At 47.2% G+C, this 17,069-nt stretch overlaps 1 protein-coding gene across 1 annotated transcript in view; it reads left to right on the top strand.

The window, feature by feature from the left end:
• C8H10orf90 (chromosome 8 C10orf90 homolog) overlaps positions 1 to 17,069 on the top strand; it is a 216,830-nt gene that overhangs the window by 149,296 nt on the left and 50,465 nt on the right. Inside the window, exon 4 of the mRNA XM_036898997.2 lies at positions 5,077 to 6,190. Within this exon, the coding sequence (XP_036754892.2) occupies positions 5,077 to 6,190 (1,114 nt within the window). The remainder of the gene's footprint in view (positions 1 to 5,076; positions 6,191 to 17,069) is intronic.

Genomic DNA, 17,069 nt, shown 5'->3' with positions numbered 1-17,069 from the left:
TTATATGTATTGCATTCCCATATTTTTCCCATGGATTTTTTTTTTTTTACATAGACTGTAATGTCTATCAACTTTAATGTTCTCTTTTATTCCACAGCATTCTGTCACAGGCACTTGGCCATGTCATTCAAAGTCTTTGTAATCTTTTTTAAAATTTCTTCAGAATATGATGCACATGCGGATGACATGACCGATTTGCCCAGGTTTCCTCCTTTAAAAACCATTTAGATTCTTGCTGCTTTTTACTTTTATACATTACTCTGTATCAAGTCCTTTGGTTTCCAGTGAATTTGTGGAAAGACAAAAGTTCCAGGATGGAGAGGAAAAAAGCTCCATTTTTTCTATTTATCTGAAAACCATCTTTGCCTGTTGCTACACACCAGGGTGAAGTCACGTATTTGAAAACATTCTCACCTTCGGGATGAAAGGCCACCAGGCTGACAGATTACCTAGAGATGGCGATTCTAGATCAAGTGCGAGTAAGCATACTTGCAGCCAACGTGGGGGGAACGTAGAGTGTGTCTGTGGGGAAACAGGACCAGTGGATCTATCTGGCAAAGGCAGTTGTCAGCTGCAGAGCAGCAATGGGTGAGGGAAGAATTTTCTCGTGGAGAAAAATACAGATTTCAAAACTCTAGCTTGGAATAGATGCTTTTTATCCTTTGGAGAAATAAATTGTTGCAGGAGTGCAAGCGCCCTCACTCTGGTGGTTGAAGATCTGATTTCTCTGACTGTCCACTGCTTATCTCTTTGTTACTTCAATTTATGAAATGGTGCCCTTCCTAGTAATATGCCTTAAGGCATAAATATAAAGTTAAAAACAGTCAATAGAATGCATAAAACTATGAAAGCAGTTACCAGCACTACAAAACCATATTTGAAACATTTCAAAGGAATCAATATCTTAAAGCAGCATTTATGAGAAAGAAAATGTACAAATGTGAGTGTTGTGTGGTGATACCAGGAAATGGGTGCTTTACCACCAAAGCAAGACGCAAACTCCAAATACTCATTTGACCTCTCTTTGACCTTGAATGTTCTACTTTAAATCAAGGTTATTTTCCCCCTGATGTTACCTCAGTTGATTTTATTTTAGATAAAAGATACCTATTTTTAAAGTCATGTTCAGGTTAGCCCACTATAAGGAACAGATGAGTGATACCCTAAAATAGCTTAATTGGGAATGATATTTGATGTAAAAGATGTGATTCTTTTTTAAAGGAAATTTGCCTTGTTTTAAAAGCAGGAGGTCAATTTAGGAATATCAAGTAGCCCCTCTGTCTTGTGTCTTTCTTGATTTCCCAGCCCCAGCAGAAGAACTGGACACAAAGTGGTATATTGTAGCCTGTAATGGACTGAATTGTGTCCCCGCCCCAGATTTATATGCTGAAGTCCTAACTCCCAGTAGCTCCGAATGTGAATGTATTTGGTGATAGAAGCTTTAAAGAGATGATTAAGATCAAATGATGTCATTAGGGTGGGCCCTCATCTTGCCTGCCTGGTGTCCTCGTAAGAAGAGATTAGGACCCAGGCACACACAGAGGAGGAAAATGTGAGAACTCAGAAGGAACCAACCCTGCTGAAACCTTGATCTTCGACTTGAAGCCTCCAGAATTGTGAGACAATAAAATTTCTGGTGCCTAAGCCATCCAGATTGGAGAACTTTGTTATGGCAGCCCTAGCCAAATGATACTGATTTTTAAGAGGTTGGCCCTTATCTTTAATTACTTAATGGATCTCAGTAAGAAATTAAGGTTTGATAAATACATCTTCCCATTCAAGAGTCTGATGTATATTGAAGAGAGAAGCTTGCAGTGTATCCTTGTTACTGTCTCTCTGGTTATTGTTGGGACTATTGTCAAAAGCTGAGTCTGAACACCCGAAAGAACTTGGTAGAATTTAACCTAACCATTTCTGCCCTGATGGTTTGATTGCCTGTTTGATGTTACCTACAGTCGGTTAACTCCAGAGGCCGGAAGTTTTCTCAGCACCCAGCTCAGAGCCTGGCAGGTAGTAGGTGCTCAACAAACACTTGTCTGATGCGTGAATAAATAAATGGTTTGGCCATGGCTTTCTGTTATGAATAACAAGATTTTCATCTAAAAAGGTTACATTCATTCAACATCCACATGAGCAAAATGTCAATGTAACGGGTTATTTCCATTTATGCAATTCAAGTAAACTGAAGTGCGTTCATTATAAATTCCGCTGAAATATGGTGTCACTTTGATATAAATACCCCTCGTTCCTTCATAAGTTTGATTATATCAGATACCCACCAATTTCTGCTGCATCACAAGGAAAGTCATACCAGAGTTAGATAACGTGTTCATGCATTGAAAGGCGCTTGCACATCTGACCATCGCCATTTTTGACCTCCAAATCTTCCCAGTGAGGTCAAGAAGGCAAATGAGTTATTTTCTGGAACTAGGTTTCCATCCACATTTATCCCCCAGGAACAGTGTCACCTTCACATATGGAGCGATTCCAGCGCTCCAGATATAAGTTCAAATTCATGCTGTTCATTATTATCCTCCTCTCATCTGCTTGCATCTGACTGCATCAGAGTCACAGGTGCCCTTGCCAGACCCCAGGTGGTGAACTGGTGGCTGGGTCTCTGTCCTGCCCTCTAGGGCCTCTTGCAGAGATGCCCACAACCCCCTGTGCAGACCCAGGACATCCCTCCAGGTGCTCAGGGTGGCCCCCGGGATGTCCCCATCCTGGGCTGGCATCCTTCCCTCCATAGCTGCACAAAAGAAGCACCTGGCAGCTAGTTAAAAATACGATTTTCCACATAGATCCTGATCTACTCTAGGTCTAGGGAAGGAGGAAGAAGGGTCCAGAAATCTGCATTTTTAATACTCCTCCCCACCACCAGGTGCTTTTTATGCAAGCAGTCCCTGGTCCAAATGTTGGGAAACATTGCACTGTAAAATAAGACCAAAACTGACAAAAGATGGGTATTTGTTCTTTCCTCCAAAGACTGGTGTCTAAGGAATTCCTACTAGATATGGTTATATAGTTTGTAGGGTGCATGGGAACCAGTATTATCAGAATTAACTTTAACTAAATGGGAGGGTTTGCGTACCAAGTCAAATGGGGTAGGTGCCAGGCACACTTGTCTGCAAGCTGCAGCCATAGAAAGCGCTATGGAGAGAGAGAGAGAGAGAGAGAGAAGCATCACACCTGAAAAACACATGGGCCCCACCCCCAGGGGTTCTGATGTCATTGTTTGGAGAGGAGGCCTGAGCACCAGGCCCAGGTGGCCGTCATGAGCAGCCTGGCCAAGGACCGCTGAAGAGGAGGCCCCGCTTTGAAAGAGGAGATTTCAAGCAGAGCCTGGCTCTCACTGGGCCATCTGAAAAGGTTGCTGGTGATAGTTTGACTTTTTAAAAATGAAGTGAATTTTAAGATGACTCTCTTACCCATTTTTTCTTCACCCATCTCCTCTTTTGCATTTGCAACTTCTTACATATGGTTAAGGTATAGCCAGGTGTTAGGTGGTGGAGATTGCCCATGAAAAGTAGGAAAGGGGAAAAACCAAGAAAGGCTGAGCATCTTGCCAGTAGGGATGCAGGGGCCTCGAGTGCTGAGGGCACATGTGCTGGTCCTCCCGTCCAGAGCCCAGCTGGAGGAGAACGTCAGAGTAGCTGAGTAAGAGAACAGTAACCCTGCTCTGAAAGAAAGAAAAATGCCACCGTGACTTCTCATCACATCCTTGGGAAAGAGAACAATTCGCTCTCAGCACATCTCCTGGAGAAGAACAGCAGCCCCCTGAATCTGTCCGTGTTTTCCAAAGTGTGTTCCTTGGATCACCCACATCAGAACCATGGGGATGTTGGTTAAAATGCAGATGCCTGGGCCCCACCACAGACCTACAGAATCAGAACCCTGCAGCCTGGGGGACCCACAGGGGTAACATTGCTGTGGTTCTCAGGCACTGTGGAGTTCTAGAGCTGCAGCCGGAGTGCTGAGCTCTGGCTGTGCCTGTGGGCTCTTGACATGGAGACTCGTCAGGCAGTGGGGGCTGAATAGTTACCAGTGTTGTTTGGGGTCCCGTGCAGTCCCAGGCAAGGGTTCATTTTAAGCATGAAGAGTAATGAGCATGAAAATGGGGGCTCAGGGCCTTGTGAGCGTCCATGAGTGCCAGGGTGCAGGCGCCCATGTGGCTCCCTCAGTGCTTTATACAAACTGCGAACCACCAGGACGGAGGAGCCTCCTCCTCCTGGTCTCCTCCTGGTTAAATGCTTTATCAAAGATCAGCCCATTGTTTTGGACACAATAGCAGTTCACTCTTAGGACAAATGATCTGTTGATGGGGACGCGTGCAACACCGTGGTCCTCACGCAGGACAGACCCTTGCTTACGCACCTGAGCACCGCAGTGCAGGGAAACCACACCGTCTCAGCCCTCTCCCCACCCCACCCATCCCCGTAAGTGACCGTCACACTCACCGGGGTGGTCTGGGTAATTGTCGAGCTTGGGCCTTTGACTGCCCTTGCTCTGCTCTTCGGGATTTGACCCCCCATGATGGCAGGCACGGGGCGCAACTGGACTCCAGTCTAAAGAGCAAAGGTAGAGGCTTGCTCAAGAAAGTCGGAGATGGAGGCAGGGAGGGGCCTCCTCGTGGTCACATTTGTTGTTTTCCACGGAGGAGTGCTGACTCGGCCCCGTGTGCCCCTGTGCCCCCACCTCCCAGGCCGCCTCCAGAACTCTTGTCTTCCTCGCCTGTGAGGCTGTGCACCTACATGCAGGCACTCCTGGGCACAATGGAGGTGATTATCAAACGCTGATGATCCCCATTCACACAAATATCATTACATAAGCTAAGAATAGACACATAGGGGAGAAAGCCAGTTCCCAGAGGAATGCTCCTATAATGCCTGACCGACCCGCGAACAGAGCCGTGTGCCCTGCTCCTGGGCGCGCGGCGGCGGCCGCAGGTGTGTGCTAGAGGCGTCGGATGCGAAACGGTCAGGAGCAGAGCTCTCCGTGTCCTGTCGGCCCTTGAAGGAGGGTTTAGTGTCTGCATGACAATGCGCTGCTTGAATAATTGCAATCTTTTTCCATTTGCAGGAGACTCTGGCATCTCACAGCACAAAAATGATTTCATCCATAGTCATTTCACAGCTGATTGATGAGAATAAATCAGAAGAAAGTGGGGCCGTGTTGCCCGGGCCATGTGCAGTTGCTCAGCCCCACATGCACCCCGTGAAGCAATCACTGGCTCATCGCCACGGCGTCGTCCTCAGCAGGGCATTCGCCTTCTTTCCTGGCAGATTAGGGGTGCAGACCCTGGCCGAGGAGCGAGGACCCGAGACGGAGCCGCCACCCCAAGAGGAGAGGCTGTGTGGTGGGCCGCAGAAGGGGTTTGCATCCATCACCGTCACAGCCAGGCGCGTGGGCCCCCCGGCCAGCGGCCTGGGGTGGGAGGCCCTAGGGGGCTCACTGCGCGCCAAGTGCCCGGCCCAGGACACTCTGCTCGGGGTCCCCTTTGCGTGGGCCAGTGGGGCCCATGCACGTCAGCAGCATGGACATTTCGCCTGCGTGGAATCCCCCCGAAGCAGCTCTGGGATGAGGCTGAAGGTTCCAGCGGCCCATGCGCAGCGGGGCGAGGACCACGAGTACTGGGTGACCCACGTGGAGAGCAGGGAAGATCGCTTTCCTCCGGGAAAGCGCCCACTGGTGTTCAGCTCCTGTGTCCATCTCAGGGTATCTCAGCAATGTCCAAAGTCCATTTACTTTCTGGACAGGTCCCTCTGTGTCCCCATTGAGCCACCTCAACTTGCTGGCCCTAAAATGCACAGGTCGGTCCTGTCGCTCAACCTAAATTGCAGTTCACACCTATTGACACCAGATGGAGCAGATGGCACAGCTAACAGAGGGCCAGTGGGCAGCGACCTGCCAGAGACGCTCACGGAGGGAACCCCCGACCTCCTGGCCCCGCACTGGAGACCAGCTTTGCCAGGAAGGTTCCTGAAAGAAAACCCTTTGTTGGGGCCATTGCCTTTGGGGACAGGCCCGTGTCCTCGGGGTGGCTCACTCCTGCTGGAAAACACAGACTTCACTGATGTGGGAACTGACCGGGACACTCTCAGAAAAGGGCAAGAGGACCATGTGCCTCATTGTCACACAGGCGGCCGTGCCAACCGACTGTCCATTCACATTCCCGGCTGGAGTTACACGGCAGGTGAGTGACCACCCATCCTCGGGAAGGGGCCTCCGAGCGCAGGCCTGTACATCGGGCCCGCAGGGCTGGTGCCCGGCCCCCATAGGGGGCGAGTTTCTTCTGCATAACTTACTCCACGTTCTCAGTAGAGTTCCTTTCTTAGCTCTGCTCAAAGTTGGCAGTGAAAAGCTCAGGGTTGATGTCTGCTTTGGGTGGATTTTCTTAGATGGCACATTTGTAGACTATGAGAGACCCTTCCTCAAAGTTTTGTATCCAACAGTAGTTCCAGACCCAACGTAACAAGTAGGAAACTGTAGACCATGAATGCGCTTAATTTAGGGCCACGTTGCTCCCAAAGAGGATGAAGCGCTGTCTGCTCCCAGATGTTCTGTCTCTACTCTGAACATCTGAGGATCTGGAAGTGTCCGGAATGCTGCACTTCACTTTTCAATCAGATAGTTGATATTTATGGATTGGCCTTTGAGACCTAAACCACAGAATTCCACAGTGGGGTGTACGTGTGTGTTAGTGAGTGTGTGTGTGTATAGTAACAGTGGAACATTTTCAAGAAGAGGAAAATTGGGGACTTGCCATCCATGCCAAACACAGGAGCAAGTTTTCTGTTTCCTCCTTTGTATTTTCTGGGGCACTTCAGCTAAAATTTGTTGCTGAATCCCAAGATCCCCCTTCTGGCGAGATCCGGAAGGGAAAGCCGGCCTTAGCCAAAGGTCAGATTTCTCTCTCTCTCTGTGGTAAACTTCTGATTTCAGTTTTACTTTCTGCGATAGACTCTGGCTTATGAATTGGAGACTTTCCAATTGGGAAAAATAGTTGAAATAACAGTAGTAAAATTGAAAATGCAGCATATGCATATTAATTTCATGGTGCAGTTTTTGTCCATTAAGGCTTTATTAATTAATAAAAATGACTGTTAAACATTTTAAAGCTATAATGTGTATAGCAGTGTTAAATGATATAATTAATTTTAACAAGTGTATATGTATCGAATGCTCAGAGATTTTTGAAGCCATTTGACATAGTGTTCAGATTGATCAGACTATCAAAATGCCTCTGAGTGTTACAAACTTTTTGCAAGAAGGAAAATGTAAGCAGCCATCAGTGATGCAAAGATGCACCTCACTTTAGTATTTTAAGAAATTGTTCAAGCCAACCACTTCCTTATTGATGAAGATTCCAGAAATATACGACCTGTGTTGTATGCTTGCCACCCCCACTCTGACTGAAGCGCATCCTTGTCTTTATGTCATGTGTGATGATTTGAAATCATAATTTGGATTTATGACACTTTCACCAAAGGAGCTTTAAAAAGCACTGGAGCCAGGTCATTTTGGAGAAGAACAGCAGCAGAGACAATCAATCCCCCAAACTTTAAAGTTTTTGGCTTTGGTGCAGAGAAGAGTCTTGATTGTGACTCTGTTGAGTGACCGCCCCTGTAACTGATATTCTTAGGCAGAGAGCATGAATTAGTTCCACTTCCCATGGGCTGACTTTCCTCAGAATAACTCTGTATCCCAGAGTGTCACACATGGAGCATTTCAGTGGTTCTAAATCACATGGCTTCATTCTACCATTTAAGGAAAGAGATTTGCATGGAGGCCAGGTCACCTTTTTTAGCATTGCTGATCTATTATTTTCCAGTGCAGTGAATGCAGATAAGCCACAGTAATTCTCTGAGCCTGTTTCCTCTTCTGGGTAACTGGAGAAGGGGTGGATTTGCTGTTCTTGAAGGTCTCCTCAAGCTTGAAATAAGTTCTGCTCTACGTGTCTGAGGAGAAGCCTGTGATGGAGTTTTCGGGGACTCTGGGTTCTTTCGTCATGAAGTTCAAAGCCACAGAACCTTGGGCTCATCATTTTGGTCATATGCCTCAGATGTGCAGATATGAATGTGGGTGCATGCACATGCACACACACACATACACACACACATACACACACCCCATCCCTCCCTGTACTTTTGCGCTTGCTCACTCAGAAACTAATTTGCAATGGAATGTATTTCTTCCTGGGTGACAAGAAAGCTCTTCTTGTCCATGCGATAGAATTCTTACCTGAAATTTATAAGCATGATTCACAGACTCTTAACAACCACAGTCTGTCTAGCCTGATCTACACAATGCTTCAAGGGTTGCTTGCTGACCTTCAGTCTGGACTAAGCTTTTTAGCTTAATGCCAATGTTTTCCGACAGTGGTGATGCTCATTAAAACTCCAAGGAGCTGTTTGTATTTTCTGGTCTGAAACTGGAATTTGTGTGAGCCTGTCTTGAAAGCCTCCTGTGGCTACACATGCTATTAGTGGTCTTCATATTTCATAGTTACTGAATCTGATTCTTTTTATCTGAAGGACTCCAAATACCTCATGAACATCCTCTCCAGCCAGCTTACTGACATTCAGCTGTGAGGCAGGTGTGGCCTGGGAGATTCTACAAATGGAGCAAGACAGTTTTAGTTCTAGTGGCTAGGTCATTAGACAGAGTCCTATAAAACTGTATTCATGAATGAGCCTTCCCAGAACATGCACCCAGAAAGATTACTAAGATAGGGAAAGTGGGATATTCATAAACACTGTGCAGTGCAGCTAGGCCACTTCCACTGGGGCATAGCGTTTGAACAGACATGGCAGGCGGTACGGCGGGGAGACTCTCCTCCAGGAGCTGGGGCTTAGGACCCGGCTTCCACTTTGCTCATCTCAGTCCCCATATGCTTATTCCTTACACACCCACCATTAGTAAGCATCCTGCTATCGCGCCTGCTGGATGGGTATCGTACAACCCCCCGCACATGTTGTAAGGGAGAGTTTTACTATCATATTGACACCATCATTATTCTCCTCCTATCAATGACCCCAGCATGCATTGTGGATATCTCAGATGCCAGGCTCGGGCTCCATCCATTGCATTCATTAGTTCGAATCATTCATTACTGAGCCATTCAGTAAGAGTATCATTATCCCTAATGTGCAGATGAGACAAATGAGGCTTGAAGATTCAATGATTTGCCCAAGTCCCTGTGACCATTTAAGTGCCACATGAGAACCATCCCACCTCACCCTTCCTGGTGACAGCCCTCGGTAGGATGTAGGATGGTGGGCACTCTGTCAATGGTGGGCCCCGTTTCCACTGTCACTAGAAGTTGACATTTGAAGACCACCTCTTGGATGTATGGAGTAGTATAAATATTTGGTGGCCAGATACCCTAGTAGAATTAGGAGAGTGAGCTATATGGTTAATTTCTAATTAAATATAATAAGCCATGTCATTTGATACAGTTAATTTTTTTGGTTCAGAAATCCTTCCCAGCATGAAACCCTGTTCTCCGTACTGTTCTAGGGGACGTACAGTATTGGTCCAAGAGGTTCTCTCTTTGAGGGTGTTGCAGGCCTACAACATTAGGGACTTGGATACATTACTTATTGGCAGTTTCATTTTGCATTCATGGCCTGGATCTAAAACTTCCCCCTCTTTCCAAGAGACCCAGCTGATTTTGTTAGGTGCTTTTGGAGCAGCACATGTTTTGCCCACATCAGTTTGCCCCAGACATCAACATTCTGTGGTGGACACTGTCAGCATGCCCAGCCAGAGCACCGGCTTCTGACAGCATTGGTCTGAGAGGTCCGCAGGGAGTTCGGCATTGCTGGAGATCAGAGATGTGAATGGCTGGAGAGGTTTCGTTGGGAGAATGGCCAGATCACCAACCGAGAGCTGTACCCACCAGTACTGATGCTGTGATCTAGCGCTGGTACCGAGGGAGGTTGATTTCACGAAGAAAGTTCCTCTGCCCCTGAGGGAAAAATAACAGACTACGTGTATATATGCCACACCTACCAGAGAGGTCTGCATGAGACTCAGTCCCATTAAGGACTTCTTACTAGAGGAGATGGAAGTGATTTGAAGAACCCTTACTTTACAAATGTGGTTTTTCTTTAATAATCTAGAACTGGGGCTGGTAAACTTGTTTTGGCAAAGGGTCAGACAGTAATTAAGTGAGGCTTTGCAGGCCAGATGGTCTCTGTAGCAATTACTGAGCTCTGCGGTTGCAGAAAAAAGCAACCATGGACAATGCATAAATAAATGAATGTGGCTGTGTTCCAATAAAACTTTATTTATAAAACAGGCAGTGGGCCAGATTTGGCCTGCTGGCTGTCATTTGCTGACTCGCGTCCTGCATCCTCCACAACAAACTTCACCTTATTTGCATGTTGGAGGTTGGGTTCTCTGGAAATCCAGCTCAGAGATGGAAGTTAACAGGTGATACTGGGGACTGGTCTTGGAAAGGGCAGCGTGGATGGGAAGAGGAGACAGCAGGAACGCTCTGCGACGCAGTCTATGAAGGTCTTTCTGAATCTGGGTTTTGGATAGCCCTTCATAATATTATTCTGAACTGAGGAAAGGGGGTTGGGCCTCCACACCACCTGGGCAGGGGGTTTGACCCTGGGTGGCACAGCTTCCTTGAGCCAGCCAATTGCCATAGCTGTGGTGGCTGCTGAGAACGGTCTTCCCACAGGGCTCCCAGTAGCTGGGGGAACTGGTCCTTCACTCCTTAAGGGCCTGACTGCATCACAGAGCTTGACACTTGCCATTCTGCCACTTAATCTACTTCTTTTCTGTGACCTTATAATTCTGTAAAACAGGTTAAGAATCTTGCAAGGCTAGACCTGGGGCACTGGGGTGGGGACATCATGAGGTCTGGACCTTGGCACCTGTAGGAGGAGGACAGTGGCGAATTCTGCTGTCCCACCCTTGACATCCATTCATTCATTCAGCAAGTGTGTGTCGGACAGTTGCCCCAGTGTGAGAGCAGTGACTGGGACCAGGGTGGCAGTGGTGGATGGGCTGAGAAGTGAGCAGATTCGGGGGTTAAGTCTGAAGGTAAAGCCCACAGGGCTGCTGAGGATCAGATGGTTTGGCAGGGCCACGGTGATGGAAGTGCCTGCAGATTCCTGAGGTTGCCTCAGCTCTGCCGTGCTTCCCAGCTAGACCGGAAGCCTGTCTGCCGGTGGCCGGTTCGCTCTACACAGGACCACACACCTGCTCATGGTGTGTTGTTGAGGACCAGGCGAACCATCTTACAGTGATGACTTCTTACCTTTGTGAAGTTGTACGAGGAGCACTGGGCAGAAAGAGGTTTTGTGCTTTGTTGTTAACAGGTAAGTTAGGGAGTGTTAGAACCTGCTGGCAAATGGGCAACTAAGCCTGACCCCTGGGATCCAGCCGCAGCTGGAGAGTGAGAATCCGCCAACCACGCCTGGGGGCCAGACTCAGCCCTCCTCCTGATGGTGTCAGCGGAGTTTCCCTGGGAACACGGCCAGGCTTATTGGTTCTCACGTTGTTCTATGCCTGCTTTGGCACCACAGCGGCAGAGCCGGGTAGCTGGGACCCACAAGCCTGCAGTACTTGGTAATCGGGCCGTTACCGAAAACATGCGCCCTCTCCTGCTCAAGGGCGAGCTCTGGGAGACTTCAGGCAGGCCGCTCTCCTGCAAGGTCTCCATGTTTTCCCCTGAGTGAGAGGTGGGAAGATTCTCTCCCGAATGCTTCTCTCCAAGGCCGTTAATTTACTCCTTTTTCTGGCTGTGGTTTCTGTCGCAGTAGCTGAGTAGATGAGTCCAATTCTCAGGTTAACTCTCAAAATGTAGGGGAGATGCTCAGAGCCAGAGAGAAAGCGTTCTTGCCCGTGGCCCCCAGAACCCTGCTGACTCCGGCTCGCCTCCGCCTTCCCTGGCTGGCCCCTCCTTGGCTGTCCCCCTCTCTCTCCCCACTCCCCACATTCAGGGCCCACCAACATGCAGCCTTGGCATGCAGCTCTGCCTCATTCCATGTCAGCAGGACCAGGCACTTCTGTGTCACCTGCCATTGTCAACAAGTAGTGGACACTTCCTGCTAGTGCCAGGCCAGAGGCCCATCTTGACCTCCTTCCCTCACTCCCGGGAGGTTGGCTGTGTCCACCATGGCACCAGCACTGAGTGCAGCTCCGGTTCCCCAGTGCGGGAACAAAACCCAGATGTGGTCTCCCCACCATGCAGACCATCGTCTGGGGAAACAGACATCCAGCAGAAACCCCTAAAACTGGTGTGTGATTACAGCATGGGGTGTGCCTAAGAGGAAGTGAGGGCCATGGAGGTCTGACGAGGGGGCTTGAGATAGAAGATGGGCAACACCACGAAGACCTTTCTGAAGGAGGGGCTTTTGAATGGATTCGGAAGCACAGGAGGGGCCAGCGTGTACCAAAGCTTTGACGCAGGGACACACTAGCTCTTTGGAGTAACTAAAAAGGCCAGTGTGCCTGCAATATAGCAAGTGGTGCCATGAGGCTGCAGAGGTGACTAGGGGTACGGGTAGGGGCTTAGAGACCAGAATAAGGATTTAACATGTTCTCCTAAGTGCAGTGAGATGGTGTGATGCGAAGTGCTTGAGGGAGATTCTCTTGCTCTGGAGCCGTTGAAGGAGTTGGGGCCAGTGCTGTGGTGTGGGTGAGAGCCACACGGGAGGTTGGCAGGCAGGAGAGTTGGTCTGATGGTGGCATTTATAAGCCCCGAGTATGGATGAGGTCAGGAAGAATGAGCTGGGATGTGTCAAGGTGGGCATCCAGATTTCTGGTGTGAGCATCAAGAGAAGGCTTTTCTTCCCCCACTGACTTTATTTTTTAAAGCAGTTTTAAGTTTACAGCAAAACTGAGAGGAAGGTGTAGGGATTTCCCACAAGCTGTCTTCCCCACACATGCACAATCTTCCATTCTATGGGTTGGGACAAATGTGTAATGACACATATCTACTCCTGCAGTAACCTGTAGAATGGTTCCCCTGACCTCTGTGCTCTATCTACTCATCTCTCTCTGCCCCCAGCCCTGGCACCACTGATCTTTTTACCATCTGTTGGGTTTACCTCTTCCAGAAGGTTAGATAGTTGAATCACAGAGTATGTAACCGCTCGAGATTGGCTTCTTTCATTTAGCAATATGCATTTAAAGTTCTTCCGTGTCTTTCATGGCTTGATAGCTCATTTCTTTTTAGCACTGAATAATATTCCATTGTCTGGATGTGCCACAATTTATCCACTCACCTACTGAGCACATCTTGGTTGCCTCCAAGTTTTGGCAGTTATGAACGAAGCTGCTATAAACATCTGTATGCAGGTTTTGCATTGATGTGCTTTCAACTCCTTAGGATAATATCAAAGGGTGTGATTGCTGGATTGAATGGTAAGAGTATGTTTAGTAGTTTGTTTAGCTTTACAGAAAGTTTTCCCAGAGTGTGTATAGTTTTGTAAGAAACTGCCAAACTCTCTTCTAAACTGTACCATTTTGCATTCCCACTGGCACTGAATGAGCGTTCCTGTTGCCCCACATCCTCACCAGTGTTTGGTGTCAATGTTCTGGATTTTGGCCATTCTAATAGGTCTGTAGGGGTGTCTCATTGCTTTAATTTGCACTTCCCTGGTGACACGAGGTGTAGCATCTCTCCTTATGCTTATTTGCCATCTGTTTATCTTCTTTGGTCAGTTGTCTGTTAGGTCTTTGGACCATTTTTTAATTGAGTTTCTTATTTTCAAGTTTTAAAAGTTCTTTGTATATTTTGGATAACAGGGGAGAAAGTCTGAGATGGGGAGGATGTGAGGAGGAGAGCAGAGAAAATCTTCAGTGCCATGAGGACAGGTTATGTCCGAAACATCAGCAGGACCTTCCGGTGCAGACGGCAGGCTGGGAATTGGACCTGACTCTGAGCTGAAAATAAAGTTCGAGGCTAGAGTTGTGTTTTGGGGAGCCTTCTGCCTAGAGTTGGTGTTGTATGCCACAGAAGTGTTGAGAACACCCAGGGAAAGAGGACAGGAAGTGAAAAAGGCCTGGGAATGCTAATATTTAGAATTGTGGCTGGAATAGCAGCATTTCAACTCAGTATTAGTTCTACAATCACCCTGCTGCTGCTTTATTTACTGAGGGTTTATTGTGGGCCCCCTGCTGTTCCAGGTACCTCAGAAATTTTAATCCATTTACTGTTCTGTAAATGTCCACAGGGTAGGTACATACTTTACTTCCATTTCACTGGGAGGGAAACTGAAATACAAAGGTAAAGAGATTTGCCCGGGGCTGCATGGCTAGCTGTGGGAGGAGGTGCAGGCTTCACGCTCACGCGTATGGCTGTGCTCCCACAGCCCCCTGGTGGCACATCCTGGGCCACTGTTGTCACCTTCTGCCCAGGTGGACTCCTCAAACTCTTTCTTCCCCGTCCCTGGCGGCCACATGAAGGCCTTGGCAAAGCTGCAGTTCTCGTCCATCCATCCCTTCCTTCCCACGACCGCAGCCACCTTCCTCATGCAAGCCTTTGTTATCTTCATGAAATGTCTATGCCCACATAGATCTATTTTCCTGACTATAAAATTAATACAATATAGGCCAATGAAAACAACAAAAAGCAGAATTAAAAGCTGAATGATCATTGTTAATATTTTGATGTATTTGACTCTTTCTATGCATATTTTATTTTTCTTTTAAATAGCTGATATCCTAATGCCGTATTAATTCACTCTGGTTATTTACTGCTCAGTACTATGTCATAAATATTTCCTGATGTTAAGAGTACTTTGCAAAGATAACTTTTATTTGCTATGCAATGGTGTGTTTTGTGGATTTATCATAATGTAACTATTTCTTCATTGTCGGTCCTTAAAGTTCTTAAGGGAATAATGTTTTGGGAATAATGTTAATGTGGGTACTTGGCATATAAGGCTTTTCTGTAGGCTAGATTATTTCCCTTTGAAAAAAAATCCTTGAAATGGAATGTCTACATCAGAGAGCATTAGCCTTTTTTAAGGTTCCTGGTGCACAGTGTCAAATTAGATCCCAGGTGAAGCCTAGGGGCTACCTTCCTTCCCCAAGGGTGCAAAGGCCCCCTCTATGGGTGCTGGGCTAAGATTAGATATCAATTTGCAAATCTTTGCAAATTTCAAGATGAAAAATACCACCCTGTGGTGGTTTCAGCTGGCATTTTATGATTGCCAGTGGATGTTCATAATTCCTGCTGCTCCGCTTGACCTTGGCCACAGCTGTCGGGGTGGCCCACCCCAAGCCCCCGCAGTGCCTTCCCTCTCTGGGCCCTGGCAGCATCAACACTAGGGGTGGGCAGTGCTCTGTTCTGGGGGCTGACTGCGTGTTGTATGATGTTTAGCGGCATCCCCAGCCTATACCTTGGATACCAATAGCCCTCCCTCCCAGGAGTGACAGGTACAGGTGTCTCTAGACACAGCCTGGTGGGGGGATGACAAAATCAGCCTTGACTGAGCACCACTGGCCCTCACTGTACCCACACCACCTACAGCCCACTGTGATTGTGGACCCCCCAGCTCAGCTGTCCTCATTGCTCATAGACTGTGTTCTAGCCTCAGGGCATCTTTCCAACCTCATTTCTCAAGTGCTCAACTCCTAGGAACTGTGTGGTCTTTCAACGGGATGCATTTGCTGTGTCATGAGGGCCATTTTCTTCACCTAGACCACATGGTCCTTGAGATCAGGATCTGGGTCCACGTCATTGCTGTTGGTCTCTCCACAGCCCACAGAGAACCACGGAGCACAGAGCACTCGTTCAGGACTTGAGTGCTGGGAGGAGGACAGGTCATTTTGATGACCCAACAAAGCTTTGCTGATGTCGAGACCACTTAAAAGCTAGCTGTCTTTTCCTTCTTCAAACCTCTTTCTCCCTGTGACCATATCCAAAATCTCTCTTGCCAGGAAAAGGTGGAGAACCATGTAAGAGTTACTGTCTATAGGTAGGTTTTGAAAAGTAAAGTGAAAACTATAGCATCCCCACGTGGTTTTAAAATTGAGGGGGAAAGAAAAGGTCTTAAACTATTGTTTCCCTCCAAGAACTCAGTAAGAATAATCAAATATTGTCATGGAACAACTTTATTATCCTTCAGATGGTCAAATTCAAAGTTAAAAAAGAGAAAACATATGCACTATGTTGCAAAAATATTTTGAAAGTTTTTTTCTTGTTCTGTTTTTCATCTAACTCTTGGGGAGTCATTTGCCCTCAAATCTTGACCATGATGTGCAGCTGATTCCCTGGAGTCCTTGTGGTCTCTAAAGGTTACCCACACAGCCACCCCAGCTATTTTTTTTTTTTTGCTATTTTCCCAATTATCTTAAAGTAGAAACTCAGATCTTTCCAAAAATGTAATTTTAAGTATTACCAACGAACTTTGGAAGAATAAAAGATTAATCATGGCAGGAGAACCAGCTTGCAAATTCATCTTAAGCCATGTTGTCCATGTAGTTTGTTGTCCATGTACCCCAGCTGTCTCAATAGAGGAAGGGGCTCTTTCCTTCATTCTGAGTAACTCTCAGTTGTGTGAATAGGTTGTTTAGGAAATAGTCGGTTTTATGAGCCATCTGCCAGGAATAGATGAAGAGAAATGAATGTGAGGCCTCTGGCTGGCTGATGGGATCGTGATCTCTTACATCAGTCTACCATCTCTGCATGAAGACACGATGAGAATCAGGGTGGCCTGGCAGAAGCACCATGGGTTTGAGGGTAAGACCCATCTGAATTTCTGCACTCTGCTAACTGCTGGCCTTGTGTCCTCTACAAGGTCGTTTACCTGAAGAACACTAAGCATTGTGAAGAGTGGGAGCTCCAGCCACTTTGTAAGCATCTTTCGCCTTCAGTGTCATCTGAGCCGTCTGCAGGAAAACAGTTGAGACGTGCTCCTGGAAATCGGAAGTGGTGATAACACGGTGAATTCTGTAAGGAAAAAGCATTCCAGATATAGAGAACCTTGGAAAAATGGGGGGCAATGTAAGAAATAGATAGCATGTTTAAATCCTTTGGCTTGGTGAGTTTTTGCTATTTTCCCAATTATCTTAAAGCAGAAGCTCAGATCTTTCCAAAAATG

Source organism: Manis pentadactyla, chromosome 8 (genome assembly GCF_030020395.1).
Source record: "Manis pentadactyla isolate mManPen7 chromosome 8, mManPen7.hap1, whole genome shotgun sequence".
Lineage (NCBI taxonomy): Eukaryota > Metazoa > Chordata > Mammalia > Pholidota > Manidae > Manis > Manis pentadactyla.
The sequence above is the reverse complement of the archived record's forward strand: the minus strand, read 5'-3'. Positions and strand labels throughout refer to the sequence as shown.